Raw genomic sequence first — 24506 nt, forward strand, 5'->3', positions numbered from 1 at the left:
ACTACTGTTGACCAGACCTGTAACTCCTACTACTACTGTTGACCAGACCTGTAACTCCTACTACTACTGTTGACCAGACCTGTAACTCCTACTACTACTGTTGACCAGACCTGTAACTCCTACTACTACTGTTGACCAGACCTGTAACTCCTACTACTACTGTTGACCAGACCTGTAACTCCTACTACTACTGTTGACCAGACCTGTAACTCCTACTACTACTGTTGACCAGACCTGTAACTCCTACTACTACTGTTGACCAGACCTGTAACTCCTACTACTACTGTTGACCAGACCTGTAACTACTACTACTGTTGACCAGACCTGTAACTACTACTACTGTTGACCAGACCTGTAACTACTACTACTGTTGACCAGACCTGTAACTACTACTACTGTTGACCAGACCTGTAACTACTACTACTGTTGACCAGACCTGTAACTACTACTACTGTTGACCAGACCTGTAACTACTACTACTGTTGACCAGACCTGTAACTACTACTACTGTTGACCAGACCTGTAACTACTACTACTGTTGACCAGACCTGTAACTACTACTACTGTTGACCAGACCTGTAACTACTACTACTGTTGACCAGACCTGTAACTACTACTACTGTTGACCAGACCTGTAACTACTACTACTACTACTGTTGACCAGACCTGTAACTACTACTACTACTACTGTTGACCAGACCTGTAACTACTACTACTACTACTGTTGACCAGACCTGTAACTACTACTACTACTACTGTTGACCAGACCTGTAACTACTACTACTACTGTTGACCAGACCTGTAACTACTACTACTACTACTGTTGACCAGACCTGTAACTACTACTACTACTACTACTACTGTTGACCAGACCTGTAACTACTACTACTACTGTTGACCAGACCTGTAACTACTACTACTACTACTGTTGACCAGACCTGTAACTACTACTACTACTGTTGACCAGACCTGTAACTACTACTACTACTGTTGACCAGACCTGTAACTACTACTACTGTTGACCAGACCTGTAACTACTACTACTGTTGACCAGACCTGTAACTACTACTGTTGACCAGACCTGTAACTACTACTACTACTGTTGACCAGACCTGTAACTACTACTACTACTGTTGACCAGACCTGTAACTACTATTGTTGACCAGACCTGTAACTACTACTACTACTGTTGATCAGACCTGTAACTACTACTACTACTGTTGACCAGACCTGTAACTACTACTACTACTGTTGACCAGACCTGTAACTACTACTACTACTGTTGACCAGACCTGTAACTACTACTACTACTGTTGACCAGAACTGTAACTACTACTGTTGACCAGAACTATAACTACAGTATGCCTCTCTCGCTTTACAATAGAAAAAACACACAGCTCTCCAGGGTCTGAGGCTAACAGAGACGAATGCCCCCACAGCTTCTCTTCTCTATTTCTCTCTCTTCTCTATGTTTGAATATGTTTGAAATTCTAGCTTCTGATGTGTGGTAAGTACATTAACTCGTCCATATTGTTTACCAGTCTCAGTTCATGTGTGATGATATTAGCTGCCTTTTTCAATTGATCCAAGGCTATGCCTGGTGGATGCTGAGTTTCTCTTGAAAACTGGTGGAAATTCCCTGCTTACTGCAGAGGGGGGAAAACAGAGACAAAGCTCTTACTGATGGCTCATGCTCACCATCCATGCCAGCCGCCTACATGTCTTGCTACTCACGATCATACACTCAATACTTCAATCATAGAGACAGAGCAGATGGTTTTATACGTCTTCAAAGTAGAAATGACGACTGTGTTGCAAAATGTCCCACTCTGCAAAATTACATACACATTTTGCAATGCTCCAGCTCCCTATGAAAAACACCTACAGCAAATTTCAGAACACTTCAATCTACCAAAGACCAAAAACATGGGGGAAAAAGCAGGAAAAGGCTGCTCCGTGTTCTTTGTGAGTTAGCAGGGCTCTGGCTAGCTGTTAGACTACCATGCCAGAGAGCAGAGCAGGTGGTGTGAGCTTAGCGGCATGTAGCAGCTTTCCCTGGCCCCAGCCCAGTTGTAAACACACAGGGGATGCTCTGAGGGAACTGTTTAGGCATTAAATCAAACACACGACATATCTGACAAACAGTTTACTTGCTCGCTTGCATTCTTCTAACAAACCCACCATGCCTGTCCCGTTTTCAGCCCAAACTGCAACAGTTTCCTGACACTGTTCTGAAATGTGGCGGGAAGCGTTACCGCCTGAAAGTAGAGGGAAGCCATCATATTAACAGAATATTCATTCATTCCCATAGTTCTGTTTGTGACACTCTACGCACACAAACACTATATGGATACAGTTCTACGTCATAGAGCTCAATGTGCTCTGCTCATTCTAGGGCATGGGCGACAGATGGACAGTGGATAAATAAATTCCCTCCAGACCACATTGTTTTCATGTTGCGTGCCATACATTCCTCTTGTGTTTAACAATCACTAATGTGCTTCCCACAGCTTTCTTGTGTGCCTCTAATGAGTCAGAGAATGACTGTGGCCCCTTAGAAAACGGTTGGAGTTCAAATACATTAATTAATCTCTATTTTCGATGGAACAGTGATGTTTTAGAGTTGAAATTGATGTTTGAGTGAGAGGCAAACAATCATATATTTGTAAAACATATCAAACATCTACTTACTTTTCACCTCTATCTCAACGTAGGTGTTTTTTGACGCAATGCAACACTTCAGACAAAATGAAATAGCTGTGTGTGTGCTGATCAAATGATGTGTAACAGATGGACAACAGCAACTCATGGGACACATGCACGCGAGCGTGCAAACACTCACACACACAGACTCATCCAAAACATTGAGTAGATGTGACTCACACCGTCAGAGAATGACTGAACATTGTGTTCCTCTTGACGTGAGTAAACATAATGCAAGCAATCAGTCTATCTAAATAAATGTCATCATTTACTCATTATTTGTCATTTCTTCCTAAGAAGTTCCCCAAAAAAACATACTGGAGTCTGAGCTCTGAGGGCTGAGGATAGGAGCACGTAGAGAGACCTCTTCATGTGGTTTTATGAGAAACTGCCAGTGGACTGTGTCCCAGTGAACGCTGTCAACTTCTCATTAGGACGGACCCTTGGGCCTCCTCCAGACGCCCACATTAATTGTCGTTAGCAACACTCAGTCTGGAGATTGCCAGGCCAGGCCACTCACTCCATCCCAAATATGCAGATATGAAGAAAGAGAGAGAAGGAGCCAGGCCAAGCTAAGGCATCCAGCTGTTCCAAACACCCAACTCTCAACCAACCACAGTCCTGGCCCCAACCTCCCCTCCTTGGGGTCCAGAGCAGAGCAAGGTAAGGGCACATGCGCCTCCGATTTGACTGTGCCTGTGTCACTGAGGCCCGACTCGACGTGAGAGTGCCACAGAGCCTCACCTACATCATAGAACTCTCCTCCCCCGCCACAGCTTTACTTATTGTTCCCTGCTAAGTAGAGCAGACCTGCTTGTCAATACCCCTCTGATATAGTAGGGTTGACATACATTAAAGTGCAAGCTGTGGCTCATGGGACATTCACTACTAGCATGATTACAAAAGCAGCACTCATGCTGACTCTAAAAACAGGTGGTCTGCAGAAAACAGAAAATGCATACAAAAAGGAAAGAGGAAAATCTGGGCCGCTGGCCGTAAACAAAAGACCGGGCTCCTCGGAGGACACCAGATTGATGTGTATACCAGGCAAAGTATTCTTACTCAGGGCAAACAACCTCCTGATGAGGAACTGTGAAACAGCAATATGGGGACAGAAATACATGTAGTGCCACGCACAGGGAATGGTGGGATGCGTGGGAGGTGGTTGGCCATGGTTTGGTGAGGCAGCGTGGACAACCACTAGTCAGTTCCCAGTCAGCTCTCCCAGTCAGTCCAGTAATGTGGAGTAATGGGGAAAGGAAGGGCCTGTGGCGGCAGGAGGCAGCCAGTGGCATGCGGTGGTGTGGCTGGTGCTGTGACTCAGTGATTAGCAGAGACTGACAGACAGCTAGGATGAGAGAAGCCGACGCCACATCAAGGCCCGAGGTGACGTTAGACTGAGAGAAGCTCATGTGGCCCACAGAGAGGATGGAAAAGAGGAGGGAGAGGGGGAGAGGAGGAATGAGAGGAGGGAGGATGTAAAACTCAGGGACGTGCCGTTTCTTTGTTTTGGTTGCAGTCTTGAGAAGGCTTATTGGTGAATGTTGTTTCTGACACGGTCAAAAGAAACTATCTTTCAAGTTCACATACCATTATACAACCAAATTACATTTTTCAACTTGATTCCACACATACCTATGCTTCAGCACATCTTACAGTATGTCACACCTTCAAATGCCTTTCTTGCTCCCTCTCTCTCCACATATGCTTACTATTTAGTACACTGATGTATCCACAAGGTAGCACACCTATTGTATATGACTAAACTGTAAAAGGCTAAATGAATATGTGCAGCTATCCCGATATTGCCCATTCATGATAACATTTCACAGATTAACAGGGGAAGACCACGGTCAAAGAGATGAATGAACGAAGGATGAGGAGGGAGGAGGAGATACCCATTTAATGATATTATAGGGTGACATCACAGCCCATTCACAGCAAAGACACTGGGTCATTGTGGCCAGTAGTAAAGTACTTCTCCTCATAGACAACCATTCTACCAACGTCTGCTCTGCATAAAATTAGACTGTGGCCCATTCAGGAGACTGGGCATCCAATGCGCACTGGGCACAATGGCAGCCTGGCATCATGGAGACATTGTTTAGGTAAACACTGTCTAAATACTATGGGCACAGCACCAAATACCAGGCACCAAAAAGTGCTCTTGATCTAACATCCTGGTTGGCCATTATTTGACTCAGCAAAGTGAAATGGACCTGAGCAAATGTGTTTGTTCTGTTGGGTCCAGAAGCAGCAGCCCACATCAGAGGAGGCTGAATCGCCCCACCGCTGTTTGCACAGCTGCCAAGTGGCCAGGCGGGATCAAACACGGGCACATTTAGCATTTTATACCCCACTATTGAAGGAGCGCTGACACCGTCAAACCAGCCTTCAGCCGACACACGCTTATTCAAGCCACCATGCCCAGGAGGAAAACACACCTCACCATGCCAACAGGCACCCACCCGGGGAGAGATGGGTCGCGCCTCTGGCTCCTGGCCCATTGAGGGCCCTGGCTGGCTGTGTGTGGCTAGGGTGTGTGGTGGCATAAGGGGTTCTGAGTGCAGCCGCCCGGCCCGGTAGTGCAGCGTGCCAGTTAAGACAAGCAGCGCCTTAATCAGATAAAAGGGAGACTGCGACCGAGCAGTCCTGCCTGGCGCACACATTCCTCTCCGTCAATTAACCCTGACCTGCAGACCTGACGAACAGAGAGAGCGGGATCTTAGACCATGTAGGGAGGACTCAGTCAGTACAGGACAGCACATGTTCTTATACAGGATGGTAGGAGTAGTGTATTTACAGTCCTGTAAAGAAGCCATAAGCTACATTCTTTTGAAATCAGAAAAAGAGGCAGTTATTTTGCAATCCGACACCCTCCATCTTGAGAAGAAATCGGACTTATCTAAGCCTTGGCAGCTCCACTCCATAGCTTTATCGTTTTGTTATGGCTACTTGATACATGGGGTAATCAGCTACTGCACCATGCTCTACGTTATACTGAGCTTATATCTAATTCAATATAGCAGCACTTTATTGCCAAGTGTTCACTTGCATGTGGAAAACTTTCACTTGTATTTCCCAATATATCATTGGCACTACTTTTTGGAATTCCAAAGAATCTGACTTGTGTGTAGGAATGAAGGATCTACTATGTCAGTACCACTACTGTAACTCAGGAACCTGCTTTGTGGAATATAAACAGCTTTGTTTTGGATCACCCCTAACCTCCACCACAGCCTGTAGGCACTTAAAAATAATTACCTCAGTGGGATAGAGTGAAAAAAAAGCTTCAGTAAACTGACACCCGCTGCACCTTCACAAAGATAGAAAAATAAACAAGACAATGAGATGTACTCCAACCACTTAATCCTATTGTCTTGCTGTGTGTGTGTGTGTGTGTGTGTGTGTGTGTGTGTGTGTGTGTGTGTGTGTGTGTGTGTGTGTGTGTGTGTGTGTGTGTGTGTGTGTGTGTGTGTGTGTGTGTGTGTGTGTGTGTGTGTGTGTGTGTGTGTGTGTGTGTGTGTGTGTGTGTGTGTGTGTGTGTGTGTGTGTGTGTGTGTGTGTGTGTGTGTGTGTGTGTACGCATAGAGAGAAAAAGAGACAGAAAAAAGTTAGACCTGTATCTTAGTGTAAATGTTACTAACCAAATCCTCTGCCTAAGTGTCATCACTCTATAGCTCACTTAACCCTTTCCACCATTCACAGACAAAGTGCTGTTCTAGTATAAACCAGCCACGAGGAACATTGCAATTTCCTCTTTGGATCAGAAAGAGCAGGAAGGGTTCAGTTCATCAGTGGGCCATTGGTCTACTGTCCTATTTGCAGTGAGAGAAGCTAGCTACATGGAAACTGGGAAGGAGTAGACGGAATGTGTATGTCTGATGTAGAGAGTCTTGGCAGCTACAGCCTGACCCCAGCACACATGGTCGGCAGAGGAAGAGGGAGCTAGCATTGCGAAATGGCTTTGCAAGATAGCAGTATGTTTTGGCAACCCCACTGCAGCTGTCAGCAACTTTTTTATATGAGTGTGTTACCATTCCTGTGTGTGTATGTGTGTGTGTGTGCGCACTTTCTGCAGGTGTAATCTGAATTAAAGTGGTGAACACATCACCAGTGCTTCACCTCAAGGAGTCATTACACGTTCTTCCTTTTTCTCAGCGTATCGGGTTACGGTGTAGTGTATGTATTGTGTTTCCATGACGTCTCAAGCCTTTGCCACCCTAACAGCTGGCACACTTCTGAAGCTAAAAACTTGTCTGATTATTAGCCTGATGTTAGCTACTAAAGCCCAGTCAGACCTATCAATGAAGGAAGAAAGAGTGAAATCAGCCTGATTCTCTGTGTAAAAGAACAGAGTCACTTTGAGGGGAATTAAACCACAAGGATCTAAATACAGACACAAACACTGTGTTGTGTGGGCTTGTCTCCATGCCACAGCCTAGTGCAACCTGGCCTTACGGGCAGCAGGCAGGATATCCAGCCCTTAGGCCTGCACACTCATCACCACCGTCTGCCTCTGGTTCTCTCTGGAGACGCCAGCTAAACCACTCAGCACAAGGAGGAGATGAGAGGGGGAATACTGATGACTGGGCGTGGTCTCCCATGCAGACAGAGCAGCATGCCTGATATGACCCCCCCCCCTGTGCTGGGGCAACTCTGGGTGGCCATGGAGGGAGACTGGGAGAGGCCGTTAGATGGGCTGTGATTGGGAGAGGAGATGGGACTGTGATAGTAGGTGCCCGGAGAGGCATGATCTCAGGATGAAAGAGAAGGCTTACTCTCTAGAGGGAAATCATTTGGACAGATGTTTTTTTTTAAACTATTATACCAAAGGCATACACAACAGGCACAAGGCTACGGTACCTCCATAAACAATCATGTGTTCAAATTAACATACTTTTTATGAATGAGGAAATGTGTCAACTGTCAAATTAAAATATATATTTTTAACACGCTTATGCACAATGTCACACTGATTGCTTTAGTTTTATATTATTTACCATAGCTGAAGTAAGTGTTCATACAGGTAAAATAGTTCAATCATGTCTCCTCATAAATGAACTCTTCATCCTCTGAAATATGATTGTCAGTCTAGTGCAGGGTTCAGCAGCAGCAGCAGCCTACAGTCTAGCCTTGTGATACAGAGCTTTAGACCGGTATAGACAGAATAGTCCCTGCATCATGTCTACTGAACATGAGATAGAAGATTAAGAAATACAACTATGTAAACGGACGATATCATTCATTTTGTAGGTTAAGAGTAGGTTATGAACCAAGCATAATGTACAGTAACCTAAATTGCATAAGAGTAATGTAAAACATGCATTTTCCCTTGTCCATTATTTTATACAACACAACTGTCTGGAACCACAAACATTTATCGAAACCTGTTGTCTTGTTAATGCATACACATCGATTATTGAGATGCGATAGGACGCGGACATTATGTCCCGTTAGGCTACATGATGGCTTTATCATAGGGAAATACTTATCACCTCCACTGATACATGTTGCACTACTTAGGATGGCATTTTGGCTTACAAAAGTTTGAAATGCAAGCCGCTATCTGTCCGGGAAAAATATGAAACATACGGAGCGCAGGCTACTGTAATTACAATGTTATATTATGTCAAAGTTCAAAAGTTGATTTACTCACCGTCCATTCTTTCAGACTTTATGATGGTTAACGTCGGTTTCATGTCGACAGCTGCCGTCATAATCATCAGATCAATTTGTTCGATAACGGGATGCTCTATTTGTGTCTTTCTCTCTAACACAATAGTTCATAAATAAAGTTATGATTTACTCAAAAAAAATCTTGCGTTTTCTCTTATCCTCCCGCTTCAATTTATCTCCACCAACATTTCTCCAGTAGGCTACAAACTTCTCTCTCCGCTACTCTCTCTCTCCGCTATTCTCTCTCTCTCTCTCAATTCAATGGCTTTCTCTCTCTCCTTCCCTCCCTCCCTCCCTCTATCTATCTCCGTCAGGGCGTTTCTGTCGCTCTGACTGAGAAGCACAGAAAAGATTGTTCCCTCTGTTGAGCCTAAATGTACGATTTGACATCTGAAGGGGCGGTGTTTCGACAGCCCGTGCTCAAGTTCGTTTTGCATGGCCCGGTTCCCCGGGTGAGGAGAGTTCTCATTTTAGAACATTCCATTGGTCCTTAAGTGACATCTACACTCAACCGGAGCACCAGGCGATGCAAAAGGAACTCCACCAGTGATTCACAATTCAATTACGTTCTTGTCCACTGTCTTTCTGTGAGAAACAATGATCCACATGTTTCCGCAAATTAGTCAAATTCAATGGCTGACAGTAGGCTATTTTGGACATCTGATTTGTTAGGCTACTTCTTGTATTTAGAGATTAGTTCTGTTTAGTTTTTATGCACAACAATAGACCTACAGAAGTGCATCCATGTTCTATAATCCAAGTGTCAAAGACTCCCCCATAACGCAACTTTTATGAAACATTATAGGAAGGTCTTCAATTAAAATGTTACAAATTACATAATTATGCAGATAGAGACCTAATACAGTGAGTCAATAACCCTATACAATTCGCATTGTTTATGAAACATTCTCATTGTCACCCTTAAGCACAAGTTAAAAGAAAGGCGTGGGAGGATTGTTAAACATCTGATAGACCAGCATACAGAGCAGTATACAAAGCATCCCAGGCTAAGGGGTCCGTCTGTGTCCAATTCCAAGGGTCCAAGCGTCCTCATAACATGCAACCGGCCCTCATAAACACCTCAGATTATTTCCGGTTCACCTTGTACTGATCAATAAAAAAACAAGGATGCCTATTTACAGAACTACCTCTCAGGCTTTAGAAAAGGGATGACGTTTTGGAAGAATGCACAGGATTTGATGCTGCTGAAACTTGAAACGCAACCAAAAATCACTCAGTATACACAGAGAGTTCAAAATAACTGGATCAATCGTATCGTTTATCGACACAAATAAAATCGGGAGCCCCTATTATCATGGCCATCACTGCTAATCTGGTTTGTAAGTGTTACTGTTTAATCTATAAGATCCTTTTTATATTTGAGTCTGTTTTTTAGGCTACTCTGATGAGGGGCAATCAACGTGTGAACGTCATTTAGGATATGGAATCAAGATTTAGTTATGCCTCTTGTACGAGAATGACTGAATATCTGAGCGAGAGAGAAAGAGTACTGGTGCTCCACTTGAAACAATGACAACCACAAGGAAATTACCTGCCATGGCAACAGATTGTCATTGCAATTTTTTACATGCAGGTTGCTCTGCTTCTTTAGTGGAACCTAGTTATGTTGACAACAGTAGGAGGGTCTGTCCAAGACAATATTACTGGTAGAAGTAGACAGATAAAGTACAATAGTTTCATTGTTTGTGAGCTGTAGAATGAATGCCTCAAACAAACAATATAGTGACATAGGATTTAGCCAATGTATCAGCATCCAATCTACACAGATCTGCATACAAAAAATAACATAGCTAGATAAATCAATATGGTCCATCCTAATTTGCAAGGCAATATGATTGTACATATACGTAGCTATATCTCCAAATGGGATTGGGAGGTAGGGAAGCCAGAGGTATTGATCATGTATGGATTTTTAAATAGGGATCTTTCACCATCTCCATTAGCAAACCTGGATATGAGCCATAGTGGAAATGCCAGGCAGAGATGTTGTGTGGCCTCTGCGGTCTCACTGCTCCTCACAAGGGCCTGTCAAGGGGGTGGGTATGAGGGGAGGGGTGGTTTAAAGGTACGCTTACTTCATTTCAGTCAGTCAGTCAGTCACTCTCCACTCTCTCCCTCTCACTGCCCTCTTTGTTTTGTCTTAATGAGCTCCTTGTATCTACTCTTAAAAGGCAGCCCAGGTCCTTTGTGCCTGAGGGCAGCCATTAAGACTAATAGCGTTGCTGACTAATATCTGGACCGGAGCTAGCTGAGTGGCCTTTTCAAGGCCACTTTTCATTATGCCCCCTCTCGCTCCGTTATAAGAAACATCCATGTGTTAATGGTGAACATTTAAAGTAGGTATTAATCTATGTACTTAATATCTTAGTTTGAAACTTATTAAGTTCCAGAAATAGGTCAAGTTGAATATAAACTTTTGTTTAATGTTCTGAGAGCTCCACAGACACATATAAGCACAGGCAGACAAAAATTGAGGTGATGTACCCACTTCCACTTGGTTAATACACTCCAGTTTTCATTCAGTATTATATTTCTGACAGGCTAAACTCATTTCCATGAGTGTTACAACAGAGGGAATAAGAGCTGGGTCTCCCTTTACTAAAACCAATGGTTCAAAGAGAAACTCTGAGAGGAAATATTAAAGTTGATTTATTTATTACAAAAGCCAGTTACAGATGTAGGATCTTAATTTGCAGGATTGCAATGCAGGACATGTAAAATGTGCACTGTATTTGAGGTTTAAAAAGGCTTCTGAAGTTTGTCATTTCAGACTTGTCCATTAATTATAATCCACATTTCCTGTTGCTGCAGAATTATTTTTCTGCTATAGCAAACTGTCTCAAATTAAGATACTACATCTGTAAGAACTGGGGCTGCTGTTGTTAACCACACAAACAGTTTCCTGGACACTACCACATCAAGTTAGTCACTGGTCATTGTACTGTAATTTATACATTGTACAGTTACAGGAAGAATGGTTATGGGAATGAAAATGTCTCTCTATGTCATTTTAAGTTTAAGTGACAGTCCTCCCAATGAGACTGAGCAGCACCACCGTCATGTCCCACAAATAAGGCAACATGTGCACTTGGGTTTCAATGTCTCGCTTCTTCACCTGGCAAATGCTGTTGCCATGGTTTTGACAGTTAGGGGTTCACGCAATGGCATTGCATTTTAGCACCCATAGCTAAAGCAAAGCTGCTCCTCGGGCACATCTGTGATGGCTGACTGCCTCTCTTTAATCCAGACATTTAACTGGTGCACCTGCTGCTGCTACCAGGGGTTAACTGACAGCTAGCTAATGGAAATGACTAGCTGCTGCTACCAGGGTTAACTGAAAGCTAGCTAACTGAAAGGACCTGCTGCTGCTACCAGGGATTACATGAGTGCTAGCTAGCTGAAATGACCTGTTGGTGCTACCAGGGGTTAACTGAATGCTAGCTAGTTGAAAGTTTAACCTATGACCTATACTATATCCTGGGTATTGAAGCTCACCTTCTTTTGACATCGGTCCCTCTCTTTAAGTTTTGGGTGTCATTCCTTGATTACATCATGATGACATGCCTTCCCTTGGTTTTAGATATGATTCGATTTACAAGGATGTATTACAGTATGCTTTGCTTAGAAACAATGGCTAGGCTGGGGAATTGTTGGTGAGCTGTTGTTTCTTTATGTGCCTTAAAATGCAACACGTTGACATGTTTATCTTTTTGTTACAATATGAAACCCAGACACTAGGGTTTGGAGGTAGTGGAGAAGCGTACTGAAATGAAAAATACTATTTTGTTACCACCAGCCAATCGGTATGGTATGACTGGATTGGCATCCCTGTTCTTAGGTACCACATAGCGAGTTATTGACCATTCATACACACACACACACACACACACACACACACACACACACACACACACACACACACACACACACACACACACACACACACACACACACACACACACTGGGATCCTTGTTGGCCCTTGTCTCTTAGCCGTCTGGGGATGCGACAGGCTGGATGCAGTCCTGCTGAGATCACAGGTGTCCAGTAGGGACAGAACCACAGGCTGTGTATTTGTGTGCATCTGTGCGTGCGTGTGTGAGTGAGTGCGTGGTGAGTGACCGTATGTATGTTTGAGTGAGTATGCGTGTGGGTGGTTCTGGGCCTGCTTGAACATAAGTTCAGCTCTTTCTGAACAATTAGCTTCAATAAAAAGGACATCTCTTTCTCCATTAGCGCCACCACGTGCCCTCCATTGTGCAGATAATTCAATCCCCCCCAGGCCTTCCTCCTTCTCTCTCACAGTTAGAGAGCTCACTGATAAAGCTCCAACACCCCCTTCAGCTAAAGGAAAGCCCCTCATCTCCTCAGCTACACTACAGCCTGTTTATTAGAAGCACGTCTTCATTACAATATTGTGTTAAAATCATTAGCTGGATTGATTGGTTGACTATAAAAGCTCACTCTATTCCAAATGTGATATGATTATGATACCATTATGATTATAACAATGACATAGTCATTACCTGTTATCGACAGTGATGCATTGTTCAGTCCTGACACACTCATAAGGGTGTAATGACAGTATGTATTACTAAGCCACACAATAGCATTTTTACAATAGTGATCTTTACCCACATTTTCCACCTTTCCAATGAGTTGGTATTAGTTGCATCACCGCTCCCAGTGATTGTACTATATGTCCTTGAAGACTGAATGTTCTGTATATGTAGTCACTGGTTAGTCACTGTAGAGGAACTGACCCCACTTACCTTTCCCAGGACTAGTCCTTGCCACTACATACAGAGGCTCTCTAGAGAACAATTTTGAAGTATGCCTGATGGTATTATCAGCTATCACAACAAATACAACCAATGTCACTACTACAACCACTCGCAAAAACATAGCCTAGCGAAGTGGGGCTGCGATGTGACCCTCTGCTCCAGAGTTGTCTCTCTTTTTTCCATTCTCCCCTCATTTTGTTTTATTGTCGGGGGAAGTGTGTGCCGGCCTGATTAGCATCACTGTTTCCTCCTTTCCCATAACCTCCAGACCCCCGCAGGCTGCCTGTTTACTCGTAGAAAAGACGTGCCCCTCATCAGAGGCGACCCCCCCCACACAATCTCTACCCCCTCCCCTCATTTACTCTACTCCTCCCTCCCTCTCTCCCACCACCCCCAGCCCTGTGACTCCCCCCCCCCTCTATCCTCCCTCCTCCCTACTATCCAGCTGTTAAATCACATAAATTAAAACCTAGGCCAATGGTCCCTGGGTTCCATATCACAGCTGTGTGTTCTAAATGGGAGTGCATGTTTAAATGTACAGTGAGATCATAGGTGCCTGGGAGTGGAAGTGGGCTTTTTACTGAATGGGAGGATACAGTAATACAATACATGCCAGAAAACTGGTGTGAATTTAATGAATGGATATGTGTGGTGTGAGCGACTACCGGAAGTATAGTGTGTGTGTTTGTTTGTGTGTGCATTTCTGGGTTTCAGTGAGACTGTGCAGCACACACACCATGGATCTAAGTGGGCGTTTAAGATCAGACCCAGTGGTGTGAGAGTGGCCAGGTTTCTGGAAGTGGAGAAGAGCGGAGCATAGATTGGAAAGGAGACGGGTGGAAAAGAGAGGAGAGTGCGGGTGTATTGTAAACAGCACTATGGCATGGCGGATGTCATGAAGCTGTGTGTGACAGTGGGCTCAGGGCCAACCATGCAAAGGCCCTTCAACATACAACATCCCTTCACCACATCTGCTCTCAGCTCTCTCTCACAGTTACTGTAACAGCACGCTATAAATCCAAAGTCCAACAAAGTCATCTCATGTAAACTAAAAGGGTGTTACAGTACTGAATGAGGAAGTCAGTCTTTCAAACTTTGAGTTGTGTTCCTCAATTAAAAGTAGAGAACATTTTCATTACTGGCCCCAGTACTCAGTGCACATGTGCTGATATTATGTATCTGTCATCTATGTGAAAGGGAACCAGGGCAGTTTGTATTGGCCATACACATAATGAAACAGAAAGAGATTCTTCATACTTTGTATACTGTATTGGACATTCTAGGTGGATACTGACACACAGACAGTCATTTTCCATAATGTTAGCCTGACTCAACAGCAGTTGAGGTGGTATCTGTGTTTAATTGCATTGGTTCCATGAAAGGAAAAATGTAATGCATGTTCATTAGCAGAAATATGGCATTGATTAATCGTGCGCTGTGACTTGGGCTGTAAAATATGAAAGGGAAGCACACACAAATGTTTTCAAAGCTAAGCAAGGTGCAGGAGTGGCCTCATAAGCAGGCCAAGCTTACACACATGGTAAAGTGTGGCTTCAGGAAAGAAAGAGCACGTCTACTGGTGGCACAGTCAGCCAAAGAAGACTTCTTCACGTCTATCCTTACTAGTTGATTTTCTCAATAGGTTATTGAGATGACCTCAAACGACTATCGTTAAGAAGTCCAAATATTTTAATTTGAGAAACATATGGGTCAGATCAATGGTTTCAGGCAGTGGAGTGTGTCAAGGGTTACTGACCTGATTTTGAGATTTCAGCTCCATATACTGGGAGGCTACACAACAACATGCAAATGACACTCAGTGGGGTCACTAAACTCTAATTTTGTCTACAGGTGGTTGCATTGCGCGGACGAATGTAACGGCATTGGTTTGCATGATCACCATCATGATGGAGAGGAGGTCAACTGGAGGTTGTTTTTTTCCACTTGATAATGTTTATGTCAACAGTTTAGCGCTGGAAGCACTGGAGGCTCCAAAGGAGTGTGTCTCCAGCAACAAACATCAGCAAATCCCATCAGATCCAGCCCTGACCCAATCCCCCCGAGGGGAACCAGAGGCTTGGGAAAAATATGGCCGCCCTTTGGCCCTCCTGCCTCCTGTGCCCCTGCATCCAGCCTGGGTGGAGATGGAAGAAAGCTGGTGCCCAGCCTAAGCAACCCCCCCTCCCCATGGCGTGTGTCCCAGTCCCCTGAATAAATCACTCTTAAGAATGAGGGAGGCCAGAGTCAAACAGAGACAACGCACTGGGAGGAATGTTCCAGTTTTAAATAACCGGTAGGAAAAAAAGAGCACAGGAAGAAAATGCGGGGCATGTGGCGGTCCCTAGAGGAGGAGAGGAGGAGGAATCTGGTAAAGGCCCTGGGGTCAACGTCACCATGGTCCCCAGGGAGGAGGAGACCCACAGGGGGCCCCGGGCCACTCAGCCGGCCACTGTGCATGCAGCACTCTGGAGCCAGACAGACTGCCTGGACTGGTGCATGCGTGTGTGTGTCCATGTAAGATGTGGGGATGGGGAGGTGGGTGCCTGTGTGTGAGTCACAGTTCATTTACCACACCCCTCCACATAAAGTCCTTTGTTTCCAGTGAACACATAATTCACAATGAACAATATATTTCACCCCCAATCTCATTTCCGTTTTTACCCCAATCTAGTTTCCCTTTGAGGCAATACATGTGTTCCTTTGTGAAATTTAAAAGGCATATTTTACTTTGCTTGGTTAATTTACTGTTTTAAGTGCAGTGACATGACAAAACAGGCAAAAAACTGTGTTCTGTAGGATTTGGTCTTAGTCAGAGGCTTACTTTGGCTCCTACCTGTGGGTGCGAGGTCGTGTCCATTGGGTACCTCCTGCAGGGTGACATCCTGGGGGTAGAGGGGTCTGGATGGGGGGTAGTGCTGCTGCTGCTGGGGGTGAACCACCATACCAGGGAGCTGGGTCAGTGGTCCCATAGCCACCCCTCCACTCTGCCTCTGTAAAGGCAACACGCAGCAGGGGGTTAACTCACTGGGCCTGGACATGATCTAGGGCTGGGCGATATTGCCAAAGTATAATATCACAATATGTTTCTTATTTTAGATGATATGGAGGTATTTGGTGGTATTTTATGTTTCTGAATAATATACATTTTAAATCTGTTTTATGAGTAGTGCATAATCTGAGGATGGCAACAAATTAATTATAAGTGGTTTTAATTGCTTTCTCCATTCCAATTGTTTTATACTCAGCCAAACTAGGACAAAACTGACATTGAAGTACTCAAATTCTTATAATTTTTCATTTATGTAGCAGTGTAGTAAATCACTTTTTTAGATAGTATTATAAAAATCCATACCAGTATACCTTAAAATACGATGTATGGCCCAGCCCTAACCTGGTTCCTACAGCAACAGCAAGGCACAGATGCAGTATACAGTATCTCAACCTCACATCTTGTTTACTTTCAAACTGTGTTAACTTGCTGAACATAATGTGATACAACAGTTTACTGACTTACTGCGAGAACGTCAACGAGCTTGATTGTAAGGGGAGAAGAGACCAAGCTAGAGTTTTAAAAATACTATTTTGGAGTGGAGCTGGCTGGTTTTGTTTTATGCTTCCCGTATAGATAGAATGAAGGCTAAATTTGATTCAATAGGTTTATCTTTATTTCATCCTGTTGATCACATGTGAGATTGGACTGAGGGGAGATCCAAAGTGAATGAGTAGTTGGGGGGAGGACCAGACATGAATACAGTATGTATGTGGATATACAATATATCAGGTGAGTAGATAACGGTCAGGACTATTCTGAGAAAAACGTCCATTGACTCAAAATCACACTAAGCAAGCACATGGAACATGATGCAGTTCTGATGCAGTACTTCAAGATATGGGTGTTCACACTCTGAAAGTGACATTTGATGCATACCTGGCAGGGATGTGATGACCAGTAGCAAGAAGCCTCTCCATTATCAGTTTCCATCTATCACCTCACCATAGGGACAATAGTGGTGGCTCCTGTCACCTCACCACTTAACTGACTACTGTCTGGTCGATCTTCACTACAGGCCTGGTTAGGAGCAGAGACCTCAGATCAGGGTACCTGACTGACTGCCCATCTGATAAGGACTCTTGTTAAAGCGATGCTGGGTTTATCAGTAGGCTGTCAGCTTTACAGCCAGCTAATAGTGAGTGAGAGGGGACTAGGGAGCCTAATCTAGGGAAGTCTCTAGGGGGTACGTGGGCCGATGACGGCACTATCAGTTCAGTCTGGCAGGGAGAGGGGAGTGATAGCCAGCGGAAGTGGGGCAGTCATATCGGCACTGTAAAGCAGAGGAGGTTGGGGCACCTTAATTGGGGAGGATGCGCTTGTGGTAACAGCTGGAGCGGAATAAGTGGAATGGTATGAAATACATTGAACACGCTGTTTCCATTTGTTTGATGCCATTCCATTTGCTCTGTTGTAGCCATTATTATGAGCCGTCCTCCCCTCAGCAGCCTCCACTGCTGTAAAGTGATATTGGAGGTCCAGCAAAAGAAGGTTGCTTGGAGATCTCCATTCCTTTTGTGGATGATCCTTTGAGGTCACACATCTGATTTATAAAAGTAGGAGAGTCAACAATTCAACTACAGCATCTTCCTTTTTTAAAAACCTTTATTTAACTAGGCGAGTCAGTTAAGAACAAATTCTTATTTTCAATGACGGCCTAGGAACAGTGGGTTAACTGGCTTGTTTGTCACGCCCTGGTCGAAGTATTTTGTGTTTATCTTCATGTATTGGGTCAGGCCAGGGTGTGGCATGGGGTTTTTGTATTGTGGTGTGTTTTGTCTCTGGGTTTTGGTGTTGGTATTGGGATTGTAGCTTAGTGGGGTATATAGCAAAGTCTATGGCTGTCTGGAGTGGTTCTCAATCAGAGGCAGGTGTTTATCGTTGTCTCTGATTGGGAACCATATTTAGGCAGCCATATTCTTTGAGTTTGTCGTGGGTGATTGTCCTTAGTGTCTTTGTTCCTGTCGCTGTGTTAGTTGACACAAGTATAGGCTGTTTCGGTTTTCGTTTTGTTATTTACATTCTTTGTTTTGGAGTGTTTGTGTTCATTCGTGTTTACGTTGTTCATTAAACATGGATCGCAATCTACACGCTGTATTTTGGTCCGACTCTCCTTCACACCTAGAAAACCGTTACATTGTTACAGGACATGGTCACAAAACATGGAAACCTCTGCCATTTCCTTCACATAAACACCCTCTTTGCATCCAGAATAACATGGAAAATTACCAAGGAAGAGGGCAGGGGAATCAGAGGCCTTATCTCTACTAATACATGTCAATTCGTAGGAAAAGCAGTGGCAACCCAGGTTCATCTTTCGAACACGTCTGGCCTCGGGTACAGTAATCTCAATTTCAAAGGCAAACAGAACCACCTGAGCCAATTAGAGGCGAGGGAGCTTTATCCCTCCATGTTTTGTACCAGAGCCAGGTTGGGTTGATATTTGCATGTGACCTCGTCCTCTTTGTCTAACGGGGCTGCATTCTGCATACAAATGGAAACATTTCTGCCAATGCTTGTCAACCTTCACCTTTCAGAGCCCAAATGACAGGAATCCCAATGTCCCTGATTCCTGTGATCTGACAGACTATATTCATATGGTCCTTTCATTTAGATGGTGTTAAAAAGTCTGTTTACAAATAGCCTGCTCTATAGCACATCAAGATGGCATTACGTGGTAAAGTGTTGTGGTGTTCTGTGGGGCTGCTCTGCATGGCTCTAAACAGACTCAGTGATGGTTAGGCCCCACACTAAGATATTTACTGCCGACATGGTTAGGAGGTAATAATTGTTTTGTAGAGAAGGTTGTGCAATCCAGAGGTGATTGAAACTATAGTCAAAAAAAATGTTCACATCAGCCTCCGAAGACAATGTCTACCTCTGGTCCATAGTGGTCTAGAATGAAGAACTGATAGTGGATTTTTAATAACAACAAATTGTGTCATTTTTTAAAGTAAATCTAACAACACCCCAGTGTTGAACTAAGTTGACATGGACAGTCCGTATTGCGGTAGCTAGATTGATGGAATCCAGAGGTACTGTGCTAACACACTCTGCCTACACTGTGGCGTGTGGTAGGTAGCTAGTCCATCCACAGGTTGTAACAGCAGTGTGATTTATGGTGGTTGGGGTCTTACCATCGCCCCCAGACGGTCACAGGGGTGAAGGGTCGGGTAGGAGGAAACTGGATCCATGTAGTAACTCATCCTGGGGTCTGGATGGAGCAGCAGGCCTGTGGAAGGGATCAGCATACAAACAGCCGGGCGGGGCCCCTATCAATCACGCGCTGTTTACACTGTGTTTGTGTGTGACTACAATAACCTGCCACCACAGGTCAACAGAGTGGCACCACCCCACACTACCCTGTGTAACATCTGATGCAGACATCCCAAACAACATTGTTAGAATTCTTCCTTTTTGCAACGTTGCCTTTAAATGACATAATCACTTGATGGAAAAGGTTTTTAGAAATAGAGGATCTTTAATGGACAAGAACTCCCCCCCCCCCCAATGTAAAATTTGCACGGACAATGCAATAACAGATACTAAATTCTAGCCTACAACATTCCAGTCAAAATTATAATGAATTCAGTTGCTATTGTCTCTCCATATTTGGACATTTATATTAGGCAGATTTTTTCAATATTCAGAATTGAACATGTTTAGTCACACTGTCTCCAGTGTTGATAGGTGATCACTTAACTGACTTGCCTAGTTAAATAAAGGTTCAATTTGCCTGATGTTCCACCACTCCTTCCCCCCTTGTCCTCTCTCTCTCTCCCCCCTCCCTCCCACTCTCCTTGCTTCCCTCCCACTCATTTTGGGAATCTCTTTATCAAGTGTTTACTAACAGCAACATCCACAGACAGGGGGAGCAGAAACCCAGCTGAGAGGAGAGCTTTTCCAGGGGAGCTGACTGACTACGTGGGCAGGGACAAGTAGCCTAGCATGTAGACCTCATTTAGCACACATAACAAAGACTTTATAACTTTCAAGTGATAACTAGTGTAATTGACTACTAAGAGAAAAATAGGTTGTCTATCACAAAATTACATTAGGACATAAATACTTTGCAGTTCATTGTGAGGTACTACATTTTTGTAAATATATTTTCGAAAAAATATTTGTCTTAATATTAAAAATAAATATAATTTAGCTTTACGACTGTGTTTGGAAATATAAACATGTTTTCCAAATGACTGGCCAATGGTACAGCAGAGAATCCAAACAGATACGCACGTGATAATGCTATTGCATATGAATGCACATATACCAAAAATATTATTAAGCTGTAATATTTTTCTTGTAACTATTTTGATGTACGTTTGAATGAAGAAAAACGAGGACTTCTCCGTTTCATTCAAAATGCAACAGATTGTACTGTTCATGCACGCTCCAACAGCATTCCTCACGGGAAGCGCAACAGCACTTCAAAGCGAGCTTCACAACACGACACATCAAATTCCTATTTTTTCACCTATTTATGTGTAAACAGTATTATTTTCTACCAACATATATCTACTGGATTTGTAAAATTGGTAAGAGTATATAACCTTACCGTGTGTTGTGAGTGAAACTTCTTGCAGGCTGGTTGAGTGGTGCGCTCTGCACGCTACTTGGCTGTGACAGTTCAGCGATAGACAATGCACTGATGCTGTACCTGGGCTTGCCGTGAGTCCAAGGAGGAAGGACAATGCACTTGCCGGATTTAAGTCCCACCCTCGAATCCTACCGAGAACCACTCAAAATAATTTTGGGGTTTTCCATACATTCGCTAAGTAACCGAACCTAGGATAGGATAAGTAATCCTTCTCACCCCCCCCCCTTTTAAGATTTAGATGCACTATTGTAAAGTGACTGTTCCACTGGATGTCATAAGGTGAATGCACCAATTTGTAAGTCGCTCTGGATAAGAGCGTCTGCTAAATGACTTAAATGTAAATGTAAATGTAAATGTTATCCAAATAGAAAAACGTATAATTGTTTCGTGATGCATCTGGGTTTTCATTATCAACCCTATACACGTTTGTCAATCGTGGACTTTACAAGTTAACTTGTATTCTTACTATCAAGCCAATGATTTTTATCAGCTTGGTTGGTTTTGCAGGTGTAGTTGGAACTTGGAATTATGAAATTCATTTTTATTTCCAGTTTAGGTTGTCATAAGTAGGACGAGGAGACAGGAACATACCAAAGCAAGAGTTAAAGGGAAGCCAACTGAGCTAATAAGGGTGACAATGGATAGGCTTCCTGTGTGGCCTGGAATAAGCCAGCATTTATGTGCACACAGGCCACACAGAATCACATCGGGGAAGAGTCAAGCCAGGGTGAGACCAAGGGAGTGGTCAGTCAGTTGTTAGAACATACAGGCCAAGGACTTTTTCTGTCCTGCCTGGTGTCAGGAAGCATGTGCTCGTCAACAGTGTGTCACCACCAAGGTGTCGCAAACAGCACATGTCGTTGTGGCTCATGGCTGCCTCCGGGTCACTAAAGGATGCCCTTTAATATTTGTCATCTATTTGCCCCTCCAGAGCTCTCTAGTGGCTGGTGCCTCAGCGCCGTTCAGCCCCCTCCCAGGCCATGCATGTGTGACGCTGATTAGAGCCCTGATGGAAACCTCAGCCACTCGTCTGCGAAATGAGAAGAGGTGATTCCACGCTCTGTGAAATCTACAAGCCCTCTGTGTCTGATAGGGTTCTGTTATACACAGGTAACAACAGGAGATGTATCTATTCATTTGGTTATTAACTGTACTATATGTATTTGTCTATCTGCAAAAAAAACTGTCTACTGGAAAACATCACGGTGAGGAGGGGAAATCAGGGTTTTATCAGCTCAACACTTGCGACTCATCTGAAACACCTTTGTTCTCCTGACCCTGGTTCTCTTGACCCTGGTACAACATTTGTTTGAATTAGAAAGTGCACGGTCCAAGCCCCTGGCAGTGGCTGCCACTTTAAAGAAATATCTTGGGGGTGCTTTCAAGTCCAAGGTGAGAGGCGTGAAAAAGTGCTGTAGACAAGGAGCCCAGTGGCAAGCTGGGCTGGGGTGGGCGGCCTGTACTTTCTCAGCTCCCCGTTTGAAGCCCTGACGCGGGCCTCTCACCCCCGGCCCCCCCTTTTCTCCCTTGGCCCCCTTAGGGCACACATGGGCAACACGTCAGGGGCAAAAGGGGAGGGGATGAGTTATTGCCATGCGGAGAGAGGAAATCAGGCTCGCCCCTCTGATGAGCTAAATTTAATAAAGGGGGAGGAATGCGATCCAGATCTCTTCTGATGCCCTCTCAATGCTGTTTCAATTATCGACGTTGGGAGTTCAAAGGGGAGGCCCCGATACACTTCTGCTCCACATGAAGCAGCTCTCATCACTTGGCCTCATGCCTTTCACCTCCCCATTATTGTGCCACCTTTTTCCGCTCAGTCACTCTCTCTCCGTCTTTCCTTCTCTCTTTGGCTCAACTGCAGTCATGCTTTACATTAAACAGATAGTGAACACCCTGCCATCGCCACCAGTAAACCCCATCATTCAGTGGGAAATGTTTTATTGCCAAATGTACTTTCACCAAAGTCATGGTGTTACTTGACATTCACAGTTTCCCTCCTGATTTTTGTCTCTGTGAAACTACAGATATGCAGTGCCTTCGGAAAGTACTCAAACCCCTTGACTTTTTTGTTTGGTTACAGCCTTATTCTAAAATTGATAAAATAGTTTTTTCCCGCTACCTCATGGCTTGGTTTTTGCTCTGACATGCACTGTAAACTGTGGGACCTTATATAGACAGGTGTGTGCCTTTCCAAATCATGTCCAATCAATTGGATTGAGCACAGGTGGACTCCAATCAAGTTATAGAAACATCTCAAGGATGATCAATGGAAACAGGATGTACCTGAGCTCAATTTCGAGTCGCATAGCAAAGGGTCTGAATACTTATATAAATAAGGTTTTTCAGTTTTTTATTTGTGATACATGTGCAAAAATGTCTAAAAACCTGTTATTGCTTTGTCAATATGGGTTATTGTGTGTAGATTGCTTAGGACATTGTTTTATTTAATCCATTTTAGAATAAGGCTGTAACGTAACAAAATCTGGAAAAAGTCATGAGGTCTGAGTACTTTCCAAAGGCACTGTATGTACTTTTGTTATTTATTTCACTTGTTATTTATTTCACAATTTTTTACTTAAGGCATCAGGAGAGTTCTGCAGGTCTCAGTCCTCAATGAATTGACATAGGGTTGGCATGGTATAGTAGGCACGCTTCAATTTTGGGGTGAACTATTGTGTTTAAACTGAGGTAAAAAGTAAGAGCAGTACTTCCCAGGGTTCCTTCCCATGGATCAGATAAGCCAGAAGAACATCAGAAATCATTCAGAATATCATTAAGAAGATCTCTCAGTCAGTCCTGTTCTCATCTCTCATTGACAATATGTGTCTGTCATTCCAATTCCCAATATTGTTTTAATCAACACCCTCCCCCTCTCCCCAACGGTGTCCTGTGGTGTGTTGAGTGGGTGCAGACCATGAAACCTTTGTCTCACTTTCTCATTTTTGGATCTTCTAAAGATAGCACTGACAGGTGATATTAATGGTCTTTTATTAGCAGTGTTCTGATTGCTTTAGGTTGGGCTGCGTTCATCCCTTTCTAAGGAGAGTGAGAATGGGGAGTTCTCCTCCCACTCCCCTCACACAGGAGATGGCCACTCTCTTTGATATGATGCCCGAATCCTTTCCTTTCCCCCCCCCGAAGAAACTGGCCCGCAGATGTTGCTACGCCGACTACAAAGAAGAAGCTCTTTATGAGGAGAACGTCTATTTTGGTCCCTGTGTGTTTCTGTTTCCGAGATGTGGTGCTTTGAGAGGTAGAGGCCTGATCTTTTAGCTCAAGACTTGTTTTATTCCTTGCCGAGATATTTTTTTATTAAATCCCCAATTCAAATTACTGAAGTGAGGATGTCATATTGTATTACATTATTCATGTGCGATCACTGTGGTAGAGTTTTAGGTCGTTGAAAAGGCTAAGAAGCTATACTGACATTGGGGAAAAGAAAGTGTGAAACACTGGAGTACTAAACTCAATGAATACTAAAGTCATAGAAAGGCTCTCTGTATTGGTTCGAGTGTGTTTCTACAGAAGTGGCAGTGGTTAGGTAGGTTAGGTCTCACTCTGACCCAAGGAACTGTGAGTTTGTTGCAGTCTGACTGTGAAGCAGAGGTCTTGGGAGATATATTATCTTTAATTAAGGCACCAATCCCTTTGGCAAGTTGTCTAAACAGG

At 43.8% G+C, this 24506-nt stretch overlaps 1 protein-coding gene across 4 annotated transcripts in view; it reads right to left on the reverse strand.

Moving 5' to 3' along the window:
• Nucleotides 1-20913, reverse strand: part of LOC124005051 (protein c-ets-1-B) — a 42914-nt gene extending 22001 nt beyond the window's left edge. For 2 of the 4 annotated variants that reach the window (XM_046313922.1, XM_046313920.1), the window contains exons 1-3: nucleotides 20793-20913; nucleotides 19372-19466; nucleotides 16007-16175 (exon numbers count right to left, since the gene is read on the reverse strand). In XM_046313922.1, the coding sequence (XP_046169878.1) occupies nucleotides 16007-16175; nucleotides 19372-19440 (238 nt within the window). In that variant the 5' untranslated portion in view covers nucleotides 19441-19466; nucleotides 20793-20913. Of the gene's footprint in view, nucleotides 1-8362; nucleotides 8658-16006; nucleotides 16176-19371; nucleotides 19467-20792 lie in introns of those variants that run through there. The other 2 variants (XM_046313921.1, XM_046313923.1) reach the window with 2 other exon arrangements.
• Between the last annotated feature and the right edge of the window lie 3593 nt (nucleotides 20914-24506).

The sequence above is a fragment of the Oncorhynchus gorbuscha genome, linkage group LG19 (assembly GCF_021184085.1).
Source record: "Oncorhynchus gorbuscha isolate QuinsamMale2020 ecotype Even-year linkage group LG19, OgorEven_v1.0, whole genome shotgun sequence".
Lineage (NCBI taxonomy): Eukaryota > Metazoa > Chordata > Actinopteri > Salmoniformes > Salmonidae > Oncorhynchus > Oncorhynchus gorbuscha.